This window comes from Sturnira hondurensis, unplaced genomic scaffold (genome assembly GCF_014824575.4).
Source record: "Sturnira hondurensis isolate 20B ecotype Veracruz unplaced genomic scaffold, ASM1482457v3 Scaffold0006496, whole genome shotgun sequence".
NCBI classification, from domain to species: Eukaryota; Metazoa; Chordata; class Mammalia; order Chiroptera; family Phyllostomidae; genus Sturnira; species Sturnira hondurensis.
In genome coordinates, this window is record NW_028079127.1 from 22,267,972 (window position 1) to 22,288,728 (window position 20,757).

A 20,757-nucleotide genomic window follows, 5' to 3' on the forward strand; every position below is an offset into this window, starting at 1 on the left:
AGCTGGCTAAGGCGTGCCCCTCCAGCTGCCTGGAGCCTCCCTCAGTTTCCCCATTGCTATTTAATGGAGTTGGATAATCTGTAAGATTCCCCCCTGCTCAAATGTCCTAAGACTTTCTGGAAAGACTGCATGATCCAAGCAAACAAGCAGTCCCACTGGCCCTGCAGGGTTTCAGATGAGGGTGGGACCTCAGGGCTGCCATCTCTGCAGAGGAACAGGTGGACCAGGCACGGCACCTGGGCTCCAGTACCCAGGGTGCCTGTCCCAACAGTGTCAACTCAGGCAAGTTCTGAACCTTTCTGAGCTTCAGATTCCAAACTCTGGAAAATGAAGAATGAACTATTTCCCAGAAAAGCATGATAGAAGGGCTGCAGGACAGCACCACTTCATGGGTGTCTCAGGTCACACCTGCAGCCACAGTTCAACTGGTGACTACCAATTCCCCCACACCACCTACCACCAGCTACACCCCCACAGCGAAGGACAATGAGCACGTCCTGCCCTGTTTGTTTTTCTTCCTACCCCAAGGTATTAGTCTCCCCTGGAGTCCAGGCATCTCTGTCAGTACATGGAGATGGGCCCAGAGGTCAGGTGGGCTGCAGCCTCCCAGGTTTTACATCTCCTTCCAGGGGTGGGGGCTTACCCGGCACTCTCAAATGATGGTAGATGCAGCCTTGGTGAAACATAATTACTCTTGAGACTAGAAGGGTAAACAAATGTGTAATTCGTGGTTTTGCTAATTGTCCTTCATTCTGATCTCCTGCCATCGTCCCTAGACCTTCTGACATCGCGCTTGTCAAGGACTCAGAGAGTGCCGGGAGCAAGCCATGAGGCGGCCAGAATCGAAGCCGGACGCCCGCACTCACCCTCCTCCCAGCCGCCACCTCCAGCGCCCTCCTCCAGAAAACACACAAGGCAGGAAGCCTGTGACACTCACTCTTTTATTTTCTTAAACTGTACACAAATGTAAAATACTTTAACAGCAAGTCTATGGGAAAATCGTTTGGTTTTAAATTATTATGAAACAGAACCTAAGGGAGCTTTATTAAATAAACACAAACATGGGGATTGAAGGATACACACCTGCATTCTACCAGTCACTTTTACTCTACCTTCTGGGCACATGAGAATAGAAAAGACTCATCAAACCAAATAAAGAAAATCCATTTATACCCTGAAACACTGGCAGGCCACTCAAGGGATTGTTCAGAGCGTCTACCTCATATAAGATGGCCTCGCCATCTAATACAAATTAAAACTGATCTGTTGGCCTCTTTGGTTCCAAAATTATGTATAATACATTTAACTGTATTTTTTTTTGCTGCTATAAAAATAACTTCTTTTTTCAAATGGCAGTTTCTGACTAATCATGCAACTAAATCAGTGCAAACATTAAAAGCAATCATTCGCTTTAAAAAGAAGCAAAGGATTTCACTTCAAGTATAAAAATATAAAAAGAGTCGTACAAGTCCAGTTTTGTCTAGTGTGGGTCAACCCTTTAAATTGCATAGTTCACATGGCACTTGGACACCTCAGGGTGAGCAAGTTCAATGCTCTGCCAGTGGCCACTTTGGACACACGCAGATGGGCAAGTGCTACATCATGTGCGTTGGGGAAGGTCTGCAAGTGCTGGGGGGCTGGCGGGCAGTCGAGCAGATGGTGGCCAGGTCCACCGCCAGCCCTGGGGGCCAGAGCCCACACACCCTGGCAACTTCTACAAAGCAGCCCAAAGCCTTCCCCTCTCTCCAAGAGCAGCTAAACTGCTCCCTCTCTCTTGCCCCCCTGCTAAAGGGGCACCCTGCCTCCCCCTACCACCCAGAATTTCCAGAAGGCCTCCACCCCACCATTTCCTCCTCTGGGCTCATCCCTTTGCCCTAGGGGTCATTTCCACTCCTCTCCAACCAGTCCTAGAGGATACAGATTGCAACTTTTTCTTCTTTCCATTTAGAACAATCCAGATTTTAACTTACAAAGTCCTACCTGGTAGAAAAGTCCCTTTTCGATTAATGCAACTGGAATGAATAACCTGTCAACTGCTAGCAATCAGTTAAAGCATCAAATTAAGACCCTTCTCCTTTCCCTCCCTCCCCACCCCCAAAACAAACACACATATAAGTCACGCCAGGGGCCAAAGCCACAGTCAAAGGGTCACTGCCACTGCTCCACAGACTCTGGCAGGTCGTGCACTTTATGGATGCCTTCCCTCTCTGGGAGAGGAAGGGCAGGCTCCCCTGGTCCCATAGCACAAAGGACCCAGGCAGGGGAAGATGGGGACAGGTTGGAGCCAGGAGATGCTGAAGGACAGCAGGCCTGGCACAAGCAAAGGTCGCCACACAGCCTTCGGCCTGCCCACACACTCCCCACCCCGCATCTGCTTTCCTCTCAGTGGCTCCGGTGCACGCTCACTCTGTGCGTCTGTCTGTCTTTGTGCTTTTATGTGTGCTCCGAAGGCGTGATTCAGAGTGGCCGGGCCAGCTGGTGGGAATGGTGGCTGCTCACCCCATTCTCTCCCACTGACAGGCATTTGTAGCTAAGCTGCCATTTGTCACTGCATCCACTTGCTGGTATCCTGGAGGCTGCTGTGTGGGTGGCAGGATGCGTCTGGCTGTGCGTGTCTACGTGTGCATTTTAAAGTATTTCATGTCAGTTGAGGGTTCTTGCTCTGCTTTTGACTGATTGCTGGATAAAGTAGTAGAAAAATATTTCAGGCTTCACCCTGGCACCTTCTGGGCAGCCAGAATGAACAACAGCACTCAGCCCGCCACACACCCCCTTCCGGTGGGGGCTGCAAGAAAGCCCATCCAGGACTGTCCCGACGCCCCACCACCACAGCCCTGCTGCCTCAGGCACAGCCACACTCCTCCACAATCATGTTGGGCACGTCCCGCTTGACAATGTTGTACTCATCATCAAAGTAGAGCATGGACATGGTGCTCAGCTTGGTGGGGATGCAGCAGGAGTTCACTGTGCCGGGATTCAGGCCCCGCATACGGTACTGGTTCACCACAGCCGTGTGAAAGGAAGAGGCTGAGCCTGGGACCCCCGCTAGGTAAGCCGGGCAGCTGCCCTCACAGTAGTTCCCATAGTAGCCGGTAGGTGCGATGATCCAGTCGTTCCAGCCAATGAGGCGGAAGTCAATGAAGAACTGTTGCCTGCAACAGAGATTGGTCCGGCCATCGCACTCCAGACCCCGCTTTCGAATGCGGTGCCTGCTGTCACCCAGCCGGGCCTGCACAACCACAAAGGGCCGGTGCGACTCCTCGCCAGGGTCCACAAACACGGGCACCACAGCCAGCTCCTGGCAGCTGTCACACTGCACGTCCAGGTTGAGTCGCCTCTCCCCGCGCTCAAACAAAGCCTGGATGGCCTCTGTGAGCGGGAATGTGTGCCAGCCACTGCGTTTGAGGTCCACCTTCTTCTCTACTACATTCCACCGATCTCCATGGCCCTGTTCCTGGTAGTACACCTTGACCCGAACCTTCCGCCGACTGCCCTTCTCCAGGACATAAGGCAGCAGCTTCAGGTAAAGCCACAGGCTGGCCTGTACCACAAATAGGTTCTGGTTGCCTTCATTGGAGATGAAAAAGTAGAGGCGGACACGGGAGGAGGCGAGGCCATCTGCGGAGAAGCGGGAGAGCAGGCCAAGTTAATTCAAGGAGAACACGAGGCAATGGGGGAAATAGACTCTGCTGCATAATGCTGGAAGGCTAGCTTGCCGCACAGCTGGAAGACGTTACTGACCAGAAATACCGTTCCCGAGGCCAAGGCCTCTGCCTGTAACCTGGGAGAGGCAAAGAAAATCATTTCCCATTGAGAATCATGGACCAGGTTGGAGGTGAATGGTCCAGGCCTATAAAATCCTGCCTCACCTCTCCCAGTCCAGGGCTCCCTGGAGACAGGCTGTCAGGCCTCAACGCTCCACAGAGGAATTTGTCAGGAGGCCAAGATCTTAACAAGTTGTTATGGGTCTCTGTGAAATCTAAAAAGTAAAACCAGTATCACACCAAAGATTTTGGGGTGGGTTGTTTCAGTAAAGTGTGTGTGTGTGTGTGTGTGTTTTGTTAACTTAGGGCATTGCAAAATCAAGACGAGCCACTCACTGCCTCTTTCTGGTGTTTACCTAAGCATGATCTGATCCAACCCCCAGTGGGACCTCCACTGCAAACAAGTGAGCCCTGCTCATATTTCTGACACAGGAAAGTGTGCTTTGCAGACTGCAAAGTGCAGCCCTCGTTTCCAAGTAGTTAGTTCCGCGGGACAGGACATTTAGCCTTGAAACTTGAGGTCCATTCCTTTGACAATACCCGGACTCCCCGTTAATGGCACATTCAAAATCTCCAGGGAAAGGGGGAACTGGCTTGTTAGTTTTCTCAATAACTCAGCTCAACAAGAAGAGACCTCATGCCAATGGATAGATGACTCCTCTCCCATTCTGTTTTAGCAAATCTTCTCTCTGACAATCTACTTTTTTCTTTTCTTTCTTTCTTTTCCCCCCAGGAAGAACAAATAGAGCAACTGTATGGCCGTGGCCGGTTTTATCAAACCTCCTACCAGTGTCCCCCCACCCAGCCCCCTCCCCAGGCCTCGCTTGGTTCCTCTAATAACATTGACATCTGACTTTGAAATGGGGGAAAGTGCAGCCTCAAAAGCTGGTCTCGGACAAGCTGCCAGTGACCTGAATCTGTTATTTATAAGTCAAAGAGCTAGCTCTATGAAACAAACCAGAAATATAACAGCCCCCGCTGTCATTTTGTGCCACCAGGACCAAAAGGCCTCCTCGACCTTTCAGAACCACATTTCCACTCTGGGTTCCAAAGCACCTTTTAATCCAAGCTCTCTGATTGCAGGTCCAGCTTCCCCACTCGATCGGACAGCTAAGACAGCAACGCGTTTCTTTCTAAGCACAGACCAGCACAGATTGTCTCTGCTTTTCTCCACACCCGGCCATGCAAAACTTTTCATCCCTTTTCATCCCCAGGCAGCACCAGCCCAGTCTGCCTGCAGCCTCAGAGGGTGGGGGGCATTTGCAGCCTGGGGGCACAATTGTTCCCCCCATCCTAGGCTCCCTACCTAACCCCCACCCTGACCATACCGGGGCTTCCCTCTTCCCAGCCTACTACCCTCTGAGCAAACAGGGCTGAGCCCCACGCACAAAAGCCAGCCTGGCTCATTGAAGTCCTGAAAAGGACAGCGGAATTGAAAACGCAGCATTTTAATGCGGGCGGGCAACATTTTTCTCCTTCTTTTAAAGTTTGGAAAGATGTTTTTCTATCTTGATTTTTATATTTAGACAGTGGCACAAATTTGCAACCCAGGACCAGAGAAGAATCCAGAAAGGACTCCTACCCTTTGTTAACTACAAACTCTGTGGCTCTCAGGCAAAGGGGCTTCTTGCGCTGCCAGGCAAGCTCAAAACCCTGGGGCTGTCCCCCAGCTGCATCTTTCTGTGCGTAAATGATGGGACCTGTTGAGAAGCTTGCCTTCCACCGGATTCCAGTGCCCACACAATCGGAAGAGAGGTTGCCTAGCTCTCCCTGGTGAGGCTTCAGCAATCCTGGCAAGCCCACGCCGCCCGGTGATGGCAGCGGCCCTGGGGCCTCTCATGCAGGCGCGCGCGCGCGCGCGCGCACACACACACACACACACACACACACACACCCCACTCCTCCGGCCCACGAATATCAACAAGCACACACATCTCCAGCCACACTGCTAAGCCTACACTCCGATCGTGGGAAACAAAAACATTAAGCAATCACCAAGCAAGTGCCTGCGGAGCCAGGGCCGCACGCAACTGCCGGGAGAGGGACGCCCACCCAGAGGCTTTGGGGTCGGATTACCGAGAGCAGGGGTACAGGGCAAGGCGCTCTGCGGCGAGAGTAGGGGGAGCAGCAAGAAATCTGCTCACCGGGTTAAGAAGACCGCAATCGGGACGGAGCGCACGAGGCCAGGGGCAAGCGGCTGGGCCAGGAATCCGGATCCGGGAGGGCGCGCTGGCCGCGGCGGCCAGAGAGGGCAAGGAGAAGGTGTTTGGGGAGGGCTCCAGGGCCACGGCTAGCTGCCCGCAGGACCGACCCACCTGTCTCAGCGAAGCTGATGATCTCGGAGATGCGCTCTTGGCCGTCGGCGCCCGGGCTGGCGTGGCCGTCGAGGTGCGGGATCTCCACACGGCCGTCCTCGCGCACCTTGCCCGCGTGCAGCTTTCGCAGAGCCGTGACCATGGCGGCCTTAGGCACAGCGTGGGTGATGTTGGGCCGGCCCCGCATCTGTAGGCGGCTCAAGATGTGCCGCTTCACCGCCTCCAGGAAGTCGCCGTCCACTCGGCCCAGCTCCTCGGGCCGCCGGAAGCTACCGCACGACGTGCAGGTGTCCTGCGAGTCGCCTGGAGCTCCGGGCGGCGGGGGCGGCGGCGGCGCCGCGGGGGATGGCGGGGGCGTGGGCGAGCCCCAGGCCTCCGGCCCCAACCAGCCCGCTGCCAACAGCAAAAGGCAGGCGGCCCTCAGCGCCGGACCGGGCAGCCCGTCCATGGTGCGCCGCTGGCGACGAGGGCGCCCGCCGCGAGGGGAGCCGAGCCGAGCGCAGGGCCGGGCTCCGGGCTCCAGGCGCGCCGCCCCTCCCCGCCCCCGCCCGCCCGGGCCTCCGCCCGCCTGCCGGGAGGGCCGCCGCCGGCTCACAGGGGGAGGGGGCCGGCCGAGCTGCGGGGTTTCTGCTCCGCGGGGAAGGGGCACCGAGGGCCGCGGGGGCCGGAGAAGCGAGTGGGGCGAGGCTGGAGCTGGAGGGTCACTGCTGCCCGGGCGTCTCGGGGCGCCTGAGTATCTGCAGCCTTCTCCCCATCCTCTCCGCGTCGGGGCCCCGCAGTCCCCGCTCGCTCGGGTGAAGCGAAAGCGGAGGCAGCGGCGGCTTGGCTGCGGGGAGAGGAAGGTGGCGAAAGGGCCGGTCGACGCAACTTGGCCGAGACGGAAGCGAAGGCGCTAAAGCCCCGGGAGGGCAGCCGGGCGCGGCTTGGCTAGGCGCTGCGGCGGGCTCTGCGGCGGGGCCCCTCACTCGCACCTGAGCGCCGCTTCGCACGGAGGAAGAGCCTCGGGTGGCGGCAGCGGGCGGGTCGTCCTCGCCGCGGGCGGCGGAGCGGAGCGGGCGCAGTGCAGGGTGCGCGGATCCGCTCAGAGGCGACGCGGAACCCCGGCCGCGGGCCCTGCAGTCTCCCGGCGCGTCACACGGCAAAGTTGTTTCGAGGCTCGCGGGGCGCCGCAGCCATCCACCGGCGGGCGGGCCGGCCGCTGCGCGCTCCGCCGGGCCTCCGCGCCGCCCGCCTCCCCGTTTCGCCCTCCCTCTCCGTGCCTGCCTGCGCGGGCCGGTGGGTCGCGGGGCGCCGCGCGAGAAAGGCGAAGCCCTGGCAGCGCTCTTCTCGCCCCTGGCTCTTCTTCCTACTGCGGCGGCGGCGGTGCCGGTTCGAGCGCCGAAAAGTCTCGCAACGGCGCGGGTGCTCTGGCTCGCTCTCCCACCGGCACAACCCGCAGGGCCGGAAGAAAGCGGGCGGGTGGCGGCCGCGTCCCCGCGCCCGGCCGCAACACGGAGTGCAGAGCCCGCTGAGGAGGAGTCCTCCCTTTGCCCTCTCTTCTTTTACTCTCCTCGTTTTTTCTCCCAAGTGGGAAAAAGCCGCACAATCTCCGTAAGTGCGCGCGCGTTGAGATAGACGTTGGCAAAAAAAAATTTTAAAAAAAGGTTGGCGGGCGGGGTCGGGGGGTCGGGTCTCGCCCTGGACGTGCGGTAGGAGAGTGTCTGTGCCTTCCTGCTCCAGCTTCCCGATGGGGGGGGGGCGGGGGCGGGGTGGGCGGGATGGTGAGAAGAGGAGGAATCTGCTCAGGTCGGTGCTGCGGGTTCCCCCCCACCCCCANGGGGGGGGCGGGGGCGGGGGGGGGGGGATGGTGAGAAGAGGAGGAATCTGCTCAGGTCGGTGCTGCGGGTTCCCCCCCACCCCCACCCCCACCCCCGCTTCCCTCCGATTTTTTTCCTTTTCTGCCGGAGCGAGAAGGAGGGGCGAGCCGGCCCTCTCCCTTCCCCCCACCCTTGCAATGCCCGGCCACTTTTGCTGTCTCGAAACTTTCCCACCACGTGGGCACCCCGGACCCTCGCCCAGCTGGGCGGCGGGCGGGACCGACGGGCTCCGGGCCCAGGATCCCCGTGCTTGCCCCGTCCCCACGGCCGCGCAGGCCCTGCCCTTCTCCCTACCGCCACCCTCCCAGACCAAGAGGTAACTCTAGGCTCTCTGGGCCGCCCCCGACCCTCCCCAGTTGTTCCCTCTCCGGCCTGGCGAGGTGGGCGCGGAACAGTGCGGGAGCGATACGGCTTTGGGGACGAGGGCTGGCTTTGCTGGTAGTTGTCGCTCCCCGGCTGCAGTGCAGAGCCTCAGCCGAACGCCCCGGGCCGCGGCGCACTGGGAGAGGTGGGGGACCTGCCGGCCGGAGGGGCAGGGGAAGCGGCCTCTAGAAGCCTGGCTACCCGCTGCTTTCGCAAGCTCTAAGCCTCGAGAAACTCCTCGACTGTGCGGGTATCCAACACCACCGCCGCCACCACCACCCCACCCCTCCAACTGGCAAACCTTGGCCTCGGATAAACCCGACTTCCAGTTGAAGCTCAGCCACTGCCAGCTTTGTAGGAGTGACCTTGGGTACAGCCTTCACCCTCTTCTAGTCTCTACCTTCCCATCTGTAAGAGAGGGGACAAGAACACCTATTTTACACGGGCTGGTTGGGAACCCCAAAGGAGGAATCGGGGCCAATCTCCTCCCAGAACCCAGTCAACTCTAATTTCAAGGCCACCGTCCTCATGCCACCAGCCAAAGGAATCTGCCATTGGAAACCGAACTCCCACCCGCGTGCAGACCCCCAGATGCCGTCCGTTCCTCTGTCTCTCCTTACTCCCCCACCTGGGCGCGAAGCAGCACGACAGGGTGCAGCGCCCGGCCAGAAACACGGCCCTGCCCTCTCCCCTCCCTGGTCCAGATCCTGCACCCACCGCGCCCCGTAACCAGCGAAACCTGAAGGCCAAATCTGGATGGAAGGTCATTCGGGCTTTTCTAGGATATTGGACAACCCAGGACCACCAGAGGCAAACCGTAGCCTCCAGTTCAGGATTTCGACTCGGCACCCCAACCCCCATCGCGAGCTTCCCAAGCCAGCCTTGCTGCCGGTGGAGCTCAGCCCGCACCGCAGACCCGCAAATCTGGAGGCCGAGCGCCCCCTCCCTCCCAATCAGAGGAAACGACCGAAGATGCCAGGTGGTTCCCGAGGCGAAAAATGGGTCTAGCCAGCCTGGGTTCTACAACCGGGAAGCTGAAAGAAGCAAAGGCCGTGGAGAGTCCTTGGGATGGCAGCCCTTCTGCCTTCTTAGGGCTTCTCCAGAGCCCAGCTCTCTGCAGCTCCCAAACAGCACTCTGTGTCCTCGAATTTCACTCCCTGCCCTGTCCCAGAGCCTGTGATTCCTGAGCAGGAAGGAGGTGCTTCTGCCTCCTGGGGGAAGCCTGGGCCAGCACCTTCTGCCCAGTGGCCCTGAGCTAGGCTGGACCCAGCTTCGTGGTTTTGCCTGCGTGTTACAACAGGCACACAGGCTGTGGTCCTCTGCCTTTTTCCATCACCACAGCCATCAGCTACTTGGCAAATTCTCAGTCTTAAAGTCTCAGCCCAATATCTCCTCCTCGGTGAAACCTGCCATGGCCTTCCTGTGCCCTGAATAATTATTTGTCAGATTAGGCCCCTCAGCCCAGGGCCTAGCGGTCATCTCATTTGTGTATCTCCCGCATGGGGCCTCAGCCTCCTCTAGGACAGCACCCAGGCCTCGTGGGCCCTGTCTGATGCCAGACCTGGCATATGATCCAGGGAGCTATTGAACAAATGTTTTATTGGTTGATTGATTAAATGAATGGACGAGAGAAGTCAGTAAGCCAGTGAAAGATTTAACACCCTTCCCTCCCCAGCACAAGCCCTCACAGCAGTGTCCCTTGCTTGCCTGGTTACACTTCCTACTGTGAGTCCCACCTGGGCTGGACGGGGCTGGGGGCAGGGAAGATGGCTACTCGCCTTTGGGGGCATCCTATCCATTGACCTGGTGCTGGGAGAGGCAAAAGCCACTGCATCCTTGCTGGTAGGAGGAGGGAAGAGGAGGTTGAGAGGAGGGTCCACATTTTGCTCCCCTGGTGGAGGAGCTGTCAGCCTTGCTGCTGGTCATCTGCTGGGAGGGAACTGGGTCAAGCGGTAGTCAGAAACCATCTGCTCAAGAAGCTGAGATTATCCGCCCTCTGCTGATCCCCCAGCCCGTGGGAGCTAAGGGTGTAAATTGAGTTCTTCCAGGTCACCTTGTGCTTTGGTGTGGGGAGCCCCCAGCCCCTACTGAGGGGCAAGGACCTGTTCCTGTTGCTTCAAAGCTTCATTTAGCACTGCGCTCAGTTCTTGTACTGGCAACCTCAGCCTTCAGTATCAGGCAGGGATGTGACTGCACCTGTCAGTTTTGAATACAATAATGCACATCACCGTTGTAGCCAAGGCCCTGCAAATGGGCTGCAGAGCCTGGCCACGCCCCCCCCCACACACACACACACACAATGCTAGCTTACTGCTGCCCTCAAGGAATGTGGGCCCAATAAGGAAGGCAGGTAGAAACATGACCACCTTGTGGATATGGGCATGCAGACCTTGGAGAAGGCTTCTTTGGGGACCTCAGAGCACTTGCTCTCTAAAGTTTTTTTCTGCATAACCCACAGATAAGTGTCAACTTAAGGATGATGAAAAACATCCAAAGTGACAAAGCAAACCATAAAAATGAGTTTTAGGGCTCATTTGCTAAAAGAATTGAGAACTCAGGTACAGTGCCTGGCCACATGGCCTCTGCGGAGTGTGAGGGGAAGAGAAGTCTTTCACACAGTGGGCTCTGACAGCCTGCTTGGTAGAGTTGGTTGGGCTCAGGGGCCTGATGTTCATTTTTGCACTACTGGCCCAGAAACTGGCCCAGAAACTGCTGTTGCCGATCACCGTCACCCATCATGCTTCTCCAGAACAGCTGTCTAAATGGAAGGAGCCTTGTACCAGACCAGATGAGAGGTCCTACCCACCCAGCAGCCCAAGGAATAAGGGAAAGGCAAGCCTGGAGCCAGGTATGAACCAGGACCCAGCTGGAGGGGCCCCAAGAAGCAACAGGCCAAGATGACTCTTGTAAAAGTCCAGACACCAAAGCAGAGCTCCTTCAGAATGCCCCAAGGCATGTCCTTAAGGTCACAGAGGCAAGTCCTTGAAGAGAGAGTAGGCATGGAAGGGTTATTTTGATAAGAAAGCCCCACATTTCCCACCAGGGCAGTTGGAGAGTGCCCATCTTTAACAGCCCCACATCCTTAAGTCCCTCCAAGGCCTCCCCCACAGATGCCTGTCATCTCTGGAACTCATGAGCTCCAGGACTGAGACCATCTATGCTATTCATCTGTAGCTGCCCAGTCCCAGCACGGTACCTACTCGGAATGCTTCTCAAGTGAAGTATCACACTTCAGAAGTAATGAGTGAAGGAGCTGAGGCACCCATATGCGACTTGGTCAGTGGGCCTGGGGTTCAAGTGCAGACTCCTGAGTTCCAATCAGCCCCTCACTACAGGCCACTGTATGTGCTTCTCTCTGGTGTCCCACCAGGCAAATGCATGCTGATAGAGCCGTGTCGCACCTTTCATGCTCCCATGCTGTTCCTAAACTAGGCCTCAACGCAAAGTCATCTTGCAGGACTTCTCTAGTCATTGTTTTTGAGATGACTCCCTCATCTCCCAAACCCCTAAAACCTATTGTTTGTTAGCAAGGACCGTACAAATCATTGTCAACCTGGCTCCATTCTCAGTACGACCGAGGTGCTAGGTAGAAGCTAGCTGGAGGACCTGGGGAAACCCTCCTCCACTGAGCAAGGGCTCAGGGCAGGGGTGTTGGGGGCTGTGCAAGAATAGAATATAACACGTTTTGAAGACTCAGGAAATATTTCAACAGCAGGCCCCATGAGGATGCCTGCCCAAGCGGGTATATTTTCTAGAAAAATAAAGGCACTCACACTGACTGGTGTGCCTCAGTTGGTTGGAGTGTCACCCTGTAAATCAAAAGGTCGTGGGTTCGATTTCTGGTCAGAACACATGCAGGTTCGGTCCACAGTCAGGATGTGTTCAAGAGACAACTAATCAATGTTTCCCTCCTGCATTAATGTTTCTCTTCCTCCCTCTCTCCCTCTGTTCCCCTCTCTAAAGTCAATGAGCATCTCCTCTGGAGAGGATAAAGAAGAAAAAGAGAGGCACTAAATACAGCTTTTGGTTAGTATTCTACTTCAAATTTGCTACTCACAAATTCCTAGCACAGACTATCTCCCCATTTATTCAATAACTATACTTAACTAGTTGCCTGGATATAGCAGTGCATATTTCAAAGGCCCTGACCTTTAGGACTGCCACCCTCCCCATAGTCTACTGGGGAAACCAATACACAAACAGATATGGCTCGGAGAGCTAACTAGGACCATGCAGTGCAGTGGGAGCAGGGACACTACATCCGCCAGGAGTCTCAGCAGAGGCAGAAGATTTGAGCTGAGCTTTGAAGCATGAGCAGGCATTTCCCAGATGGACAAGAGAGAGGGAATTTCACCAGAGAGAGCACATGGTGAGAATATGGTCTAGGTGAGGAAAAAGGACAAGTCCAGTGTAGCTAGGCTAGGAGGGGCCTCGTCAGGCCAGAATGGGTAAGGAGAGCATGTGACTCCTTGCAAGAGTATTCTAGGGGGGTATTGGCAGCCTGGTAGTAGCTGAGAGACCCAGCCCATTGAGGAAGACCTGAGGACCAGAGATAAGGTGGTAGCAGTGAGGACCAAAGGAAGGAGGGAAGGACTGGACTCCTACCCTCAAGCACCAGGCTTGGGCAGCTAATAGGAGATGGGAGGGCAAAGCAGAGAGTTGAGGGCCCAGCAACCCATTTCTGCTATAAGTGGTTCTGTATATGCAGAGATGCCCATGTGTGGCAAGAACCCAGTGAGCTGGTTATTTTGCAACCAACAAAGGAAAAATGGAGAATTTTGAAGACTTCTTTGCTTTGTGTCTCCAAACCCAACTGTGTCCACTTTGAAAACACCTGGGTCCAAACACCGAACTCCCCTTAAATTGCATTCCTTGGCCCTCAGCCTTTCTTGAACTTCAGAGTTGACCTGCACATCTAAGTCTTAGAGGATGATAAATGACCTGGCTGTTCAATGAACCACCAGCAAAGAACAATGACCAGCTGACCCAGGGTAGCATTTCTTAGGCTCCGCTGTGTGACAGGAACAGCACTGAGAAGTCAAGGAAATTACTCTTGTATACAGGGATAGACAAGATATCCTTTTTGCTTTCTAAACAAAATCAGTGAACGTGTTGGTCCATTTATGTGTATGAAAGCTGAGGACCTCTATTCTCCATGCATCTCTCAGTGCACCATGTACCCCATCACCCTACAAACCAGTACCTGAAAGAGTCCCACAGTAATATAGCTCAGAAAGAGAGCCATCATAATGTTATGCTCTATCAAAGTTCTCCCCTTCCTTACATAAAACTCTAATTGAATTTTCTAAGTCAGTAAAGGGGTCTCTGTCCTGCAATTGAAAGGAACTCTGCAGGGGGAACCACTGTGGTTGTAGAAGGGGAAAAAACAGAGCCATTACCAGCTTAATCTCCCCCACAGCCCAGGCCTATTGACTGGCTCATAAGGCTGCATTAATTTCAAGGCCTCTCAATTTTCAGCCCTGTCCCTCTGGCCCAGCCCCAGAGGCAGCCTCAGGGCAGATCACGTGTTTCCACGGCTCTCTCTTCCCAATGGTCCCATCCCTGAGGTGTTCTCCACCCCTGACCCAGGCCCCAGAGAGGCAGATGCAAATCCCAGAAAGGAGGCATTTGTCACACACCTACTTTGGCTCAATCACCCTCAGCACCTTCCTTTTCCCACATATTAGATTATGGGTTGAAATGCTTAAGGGGGAAAAAATGAAGGAAAAGGGAGGGACGAGATTTTTGCTTAATGGATAAATGTATTTATCCCTAATTAGGAGACCCCACTGTGAAGGGGAAAGTGTTTTAGTTCTGGCCTATTGGAGGACAAATCCCCTATAGCGCACTCCCACTTCAGGTTGGTGACCACGCCCAGGGTCCGAAGCATAGCCCCGCCCACAGGCCCTGGGCTCTGCCCAGGCTGACAGGAAGCAACCTGTGTGTTCTTACTACCTGCAGGTCGTGTCTGCCCAGAGTGTTTTCATGCAAGTTGGTCTCAAGCCAGGGATTTAAGGATTTGCCCTCAAAAGGTGGGAAAACCTTTCTAAAAGAAGAAAAAGGGAAATACGAAGATAGATATGCAAGGAATAGAATCTTTAAGGATGAAGAACTGCAAAACTTTCAACTTTCATTTGACCTATATCTCCCTCAGACTGTCTAATGCTTTTCATGCCCCCAACAACTTCTTATTGATTCAGAAATAACAGCACAGTGCAAAAAAAATTGAAAATAAAAAGAAGCTGCCAATATCTTGGCTCTTATCAGGTCCACAGATACTAAAACACTCATCAATTGGCATTGACCAGCCAAACGAAGCCAAGGATATGCAGTATTATCAAATCCATTTATGACCGTGTGTGTCTGTGATCAAACTATTTTTTTACCTGAGCTCAGCTAACCTAGAATCCTTTCTTAATTGACATTGTGATACACTCATTTATCTTGCACATACTGGGGATAACTAAACTTCTGCAGCCACAGGGCATGTTCTGGGTTCAGGGCCCCTCAGCATCCCCTGCAGCCCTTCCTGATGCCTCCGCCAGCTGTGCAAGAAGTATTGCTTTATTCATTGTATGGTGCATTTGCACAGAGGACCTGGTCGGAACAGAGCATGGTAGCAAGCAACAACAAGGCCATGGCTCTGTTCTGCCTTCCGTTCAGTTAGCAGAGAGGGCCGGGCCCCCGGGAAGTGAGTGCTCAGCCACACCAAAGGTGGTCTCTTAGGAGCCCCCAACACTATGGGATTTGCAGAGGGTGAAAGGAAGAAGGGAGCTTGGAGGAGAGCTTGCTGGGATGAGTGCTGAGGGGAGGTGGGGGAGACCCTACCTAGAGGAGGGAGGACAGACTTGTTCAGGGTCAGGGAGACGGGTCTGGCAAGGGCTTTCCAGACTCCGAGTGCATTCAGGATGACAGAGCTGAGAGAATGGAGCAGGGTCATGGTGACTTCCCAGGACCACACCAGCCCTGAGCTACTTTGTCTACTCTGCTCTCACATTACAGAAGAAAACCTAGGGAGTTTAAGCCATTTTCATTTTGGGGGCTCTGTTACATGCAGCAAAACCTAATGTTAACTGATGAAGGAGACTTACAGCTGAGGTATAGTGACCACCTAGTTAGGGAACAGAAGGAAAAAGAAGACAGTCAGGAAAGTGGAAGAAAAGCCAGGACAGGGAAGTGTCACACAGACAGAAGGGGTACAGGAGCTGGATTAGCAAAGAGGTCTGGCACAGCAGAATGGTCCCAGCAGGAGGCCTAAGGAGTCACTGCCACTGGCAGCCCAGGCAGGAAGGTGAGTGGTGTCTGAAGGAGCAAAGTGCCCAGGAGAAAGGAAGACAGGAGGAGGAAAAGCCACTGTCTTCCCCACCCCCCACCCCCGTTCCAGGCCAAGGGGGTGCAGAGCTGCAAGGGGACGGGGATTGTCTCTTCAGAGGGGCAGCCTTTGAGAGTGGGAGCCAGAGATGGCTGATACCAACAAGTAGAGACAAGCCAACTATATGCGAAGCTCTGCAGACTAGCCCTTAACCCCAAGTTCAGGGACAAGGCCCTATCCCTGGATTATCTTAGACTGAGAGGTAGAAACAAGAACCCAAACTAAAGACCAGCCCATGGGTTAGGGCACTGGGATGGTGGTGGGCCTGGTACGGTCAATGTAGGAACTCTATCGAAAGAATTGGATGTGTGTGTGCTTTGAGGTGTATGTGTGTTGGTTATGGATCTCTGTGTGTGCTCATGTATATGTTCGGAGGGTGTGTTTTGAGACATGTATATTAGTGTTTGCGTCAGTATGTATGTCAGAGTATGTATAAGTTGGGGGCATATGTATTGTATGTGGTGTGTCTTGGAGTGTGTTAGGGTGTGTGTGCCTGGTTGTGTGCATATTCATGTTAAGGCGCGTGTGGTGGGAGGGTGTGTTGGGGTGTGCAGGTTTTGGTATGGGTGGTGGTGGTGGTGGCAGTGGTGAGTGTGTAGATATATAACGAAGGCATCGAAATACAGGAACACAGTAACCAGTCTCAAGATCCTTTTGCCAGTAAGATTAAGAGCAAGGGAAAGAATATTAAGGCCCTTTTCTTCCCTATAAAAACTTACTACTGCCTTCAGGAGAGACTTACGAGTCAGAATTCATAGGAGTTTGTGATTAGATGAAGAAGAGAGAAAGAAAGAAAAATATCAAGAATGGCAAGCATCTGGCCCTGGGTCTGTGTTTCCCCTGGGCACATTGGATATTAGAGACAGGTCCTTTGCATTGGTGGTCAGGTCACAGCGCCCACCCACTGGGCCCACTGGACTAGAAAGCTACAGACCTGCCCAGGCACACTGGTTTTTCCTGCAACCGCACAGCCACAAAAAGAAAACGTTCCCACGACTCCCCTGGGATGACTTTCCTTGGGAACATCAGGAAGATGTGGTGTTCGGAATGAGCCTGGACGAGAAGAGAGAAGCAGGTTTTCCCCATCAGAGCTTCTAAAGGAGCTGCTGAGAAGCCGGGGTGACAGAACCACCTATGAGCACAGGGGCTCAGAAAGGGCTGGGGCACTGTGCAGACAACACACCCCTGGACTGACTGCTCAAAAGCAGGGATTCAGTGTGCAGGCTGACTCCCCAAGCAGGAGCCTACCCCCAGCCACCATGGGGGTGAGATGTGCTGCTTTGGGACACAAGGCAGAGGTGGCCGAGCCTGCTGCCACACAGAACGCTCAGGCTTTGGTGCTGGAGCTCCTTGCGTGTTCCCACAGGAAGAGTCATCCCTCAACTGGTAAATAGTTAACCCCTTTCTGCAAGCTCACTGCTATCCTCCGACCCTTCTCAGTGAGCTCCCCTGCCAAGGAAAATGTTCAAAATGCTCAGGCTACCTCGGGGCCGCTCCATTTTCCAGAGTCCCCTGCCTCAGCCCCAACCTTGTTCTCTCTCTCTCTCTCTCTCTCTCATCTAGCCACTAAGAACTAGCCACAATGATCCTGACGGAGAACAATCATTCTGACTTTCCTGAAACAAATTGCGTCAGGGGATGTGAAACTTTCTGTGGTAAAGCTGGGACAGCCCCAGCACACGGGAAGGTTTGTCGCAGTGAATTCCTCACCCCTTCACATCCTGACTTGTGCTATCATCCCACCCTTCCCCTCAACCTCGTCTACCAGGAAACCGCTCTACTCCTGGGGCTTGGCTCAAGCCCCATTGCCTCTGTGAAACTTCCCCTAACTGGTACCTGCCTCCGTTAAAACCAGAGAACCCACTGTGTGTCTTCCGTGCCATCCTAGTGGCCTGCACCAAGTCCACCACAGCACTGCAGTTTCCTGTCTACATGAGCTGAATCACCTGCCTTGCCCATGAGACCAAGATTCTGAAGGACGGGAGCTGTGCTGTCTTCACGCCTTCACAGCTGCCACTACGCCCAGCAGCCATGGGCAAGACCCAGGTGTTAGCTGACCTGCTTTCAAATGCGGTGGAAAGAGATTCTGTGATGGATGGCAACACCTAAGATAAATTTCTTTCAAAAAGTCTGCAAAGTCATAACATTCTACTCATTCATTTAACAAATCCTTACTGAGTACCTGTAGTATTTCAGGCCCAGGAGCTACAGTAGGGAACAAGACAGTCAAACACTCTGTTCTCACAGAACTTAAAATCTAGGGGTGAAACACACAATAAATATGTTTTTCAAAGTGAAAAGTGCCATGAAATTTTTTAAGGACATTAGTGGAAAGCTGGTTGGTTCCCAGGGGCTCCGTAAGTCAGGAAAAGCCTGTCTGAGGAAATAATCGAAGATGACGGTGAAGGCAGGCACAGTAATGGGGGGCGGGGGGGACTCCAGGGTGAGACTAAGCTTAGAATGTTCAAGGAACAAAGAGAAAGAGGATGTGACTGGAACATGGTAAAGCAAGAGAAAAATGAAGAAGGCAGCAGGAGTGAAGCCCAAATTACATTAAGCTTTGTAAATTATACTACTTAGGGTTAGATTTGGCCTCAGCGGCTAACACAAGATATTGCTTACACAGGAAAAGCACAGAATTAGGAATTCCAAGTCTGGTGTGATGGCTATATGGTTAGCAGGAACTGACGCTCCTTCTGTTTTTCTTACTTTTTAAAAGATTTATTTATTTATTTATTTATTTATTTATTTATTTATTTTTAGAGAAAGAGAAAGGGAGGGAGAAAGAGATTGAAACATCAGTGTGTGGTTGCCTCTCACGTGCCCCCTCCTGGGGACCTCGCCCACAACCCAGGCACGTGCCCTGACTGGTAATCAAAACAGTGACCCTTTGCAGGCTGGCATTCAATCCACTGAGCCACACCAACCAGGGCTCCTTCTGTTTTTCTTTTTTTTTTAAATATATTTTATTGATTATACCATTACAGTTGTTCTATTCCCCCCCTTCATTCCCCTCCACCCTACACACCCCCTCCCCTACCATTCTCCCCTCCTTAGTTTATAACCACATGCCTCAAGTTCTTTAGATTCTATATTTCCCCGACTATTCTTGCCCTCCCCCCTATCTATTTTCTACCTACTGTCTATGCTATTTTCTGTACCTTCTCCCCCCTTCTCCTCTTCCCTCTCCCCTGTTGCTAACCCTCCATGTGATCTTCATTTCTATGGTTCCACTCCTGATCTAGCTGTCCTCTTGGTTTGCTTTTGTTTTAGGCATGATTGTTAATAACTGTGAGTTTGCTGTCCTTTCACTGTTCATATTTTTCATATCTTCTTTTTCTTATATAAGTCACTTTAGCATTTCATATAATAAGGGCTTGGTGAAGATGAGCTCCTTGAATTTGATCTTACCTGAGAAGCACTTTATCTGTCCTTCCATTCTAAATGAAAGTTTTGCTGGATAAAGCAATCTTGGCTGTAGGTCTTTGGATTTCATGACTTAGAATACTTCTTTCCAGCCCCTTCTTGCCTGTAAGGTCTCTTTTGAGAAATCCCCTGACAGTCTGATGGGAACTCCTTTGTAAGTGACTGTCCCCTTATCTCTTGCTGCTTCTAGGATTCTCTCCTTCATTTTCATCTTGGCTAATGCAATTATGATGTGCCTTGGTGTGTTCCTTATTGGGTCCAACTTCTTTGGGACTCTGAGCTTCCTGGATTTCCAGGAAGTCTATTTCCTTTGCCAGACTGGGGAAGTTCTTTATTATTTGTTCAAATAAGTTTTCCACTCATGGCTGTTTCTTTTCCCCTTCTGGTACCCCTATAATTCGGATGTTGGAATGGTTAAAGATGTCCTGGATGTTCCTAAGCCTCTCCTCATTTTTTTGAATTCTCATTTCTTCATTCCTTTCTGGTCGGATGTTTCGTTCTTCCTTCTGGTCCATTCCATTGATTTGAGTCCCAGTTTCCTTTCCATCACTATTGGTTTCCTGTGCATCTCCCTTCATTTCAATTAGTTTAGCCTTCATATGTTCCTCTAATTTGTGACTAATAATAATCAACCAGTTCTGTGAGCATCCTGATAAACAGTGTCTTGAACTGTGCTTCTGAGAAGCTGGCAATCTCTTGGTCGCTTAGAGTTATCGGCTCTGGAACTTTGAGTTCTTCTTGCGCCATCTTTTGGGCTGTTCATGCCTGTTACATAGCAGGATCGGAGCCAAAGGTGTTCACCAGAGCAGGGCAACTCAGTCCCTGGGTCGTGAGGCTGTATGTGGGGGCGGGGTCAAAGAGGAGCAATGGCGTCCTGTCTTCGGCCTCCCGCCTTGGCCCCCACTGGTGCCGCAGCTGCCACTGTCACCTGGGCTCGCGCATTTCGTCCCACTGCATGCGAGTGTGTCACCGCCATTAGCCCTCCACTGGGTTCGCCCCCTGGGGCCTGCGTGGTCCATCTCACTGTGCGCGAATGTGCGACCTCGGTCAGTCTGCCCCATGCCCTGACTGGGTCCGGGCTGCTTGCACACCTAGGTCTGGGGATCTTTCCTGCCCGACCCTGCTCCACTGCTGGCTCCGCCCCTCTTGCCGTCCCCTTTGTTGTTGGACTACCGTATAGTTCAATTTTCTATTCTTTGGCTGTGTCTTTGTTCTCCAAACCTTTGTTGTAGTCAAACTTGGTTGTGGGAGAAGGCACAGTGTTTCCACCTATGCCTCCATCTTGGCGGAAGTCCTCCTTCTGTTTTTCTTAACATGAAGTTTCCATCTTCAAAGCTACTTCATAAGTTTTTTTCTAAGTGTACTGCGAAGGTTTTAGACTGTTTTTATCAAGTATTACTGTGATCTAATTTACTCAGGAAGAAGATCTTTCTGGCTGTGGGTAGAGAATGAAATGTTGGTGGGGACAGTGGGGAGCATGGAGATGAGCTGGGCACTGCTGCAATGATCCAGGGGAGAGGTGACAGTGGTTGGGTAGCATTTCAGCAGCACAGGTGGAGAGAAGTGGATGGGCATGGCCTCTCTTTGGGAGCTGATGACTTGCTGATCGATTTGATGTGTGGTATAAAGGAGAGAATTAAGAAGTCGTATCCCAGGGGCTG

At 53.3% G+C, this 20,757-nt stretch overlaps 1 protein-coding gene across 1 annotated transcript; it reads right to left on the reverse strand.

Annotated features, from left to right (window-relative positions):
- Positions 1-922: 922 nt before the first annotated feature.
- Positions 923-6,604, reverse strand: INHBB (inhibin subunit beta B). Its single transcript, XM_037049864.1, has 2 exons — positions 6,080-6,604; positions 923-3,618 (listed from the first exon to the last, which is right to left on the reverse strand). The coding sequence occupies exons 1-2, from the start codon at positions 6,525-6,527 to the stop codon at positions 2,843-2,845; spliced, it is 1,224 nt and encodes a 407-aa protein (XP_036905759.1). The 5' UTR covers positions 6,528-6,604; the 3' UTR covers positions 923-2,842.
- Positions 6,605-20,757: the final 14,153 nt, after the last annotated feature.

Bases quoted from the DNA above. Each gene is read 5' to 3' on its own strand.
- INHBB (XM_037049864.1), bottom strand. From the start codon at position 6,527: ATGGACGGGCTGCCCGGTCCGGCGCTGAGGGCCGCCTGCCTTTTGCTG. The intron at 3,619-6,079 runs GTGGGTCGGTCC...GCTTCTCCGCAG, and splicing joins CATCAGCTTCGCTGAGACAG to ATGGCCTCGCCTCCTCCCGT.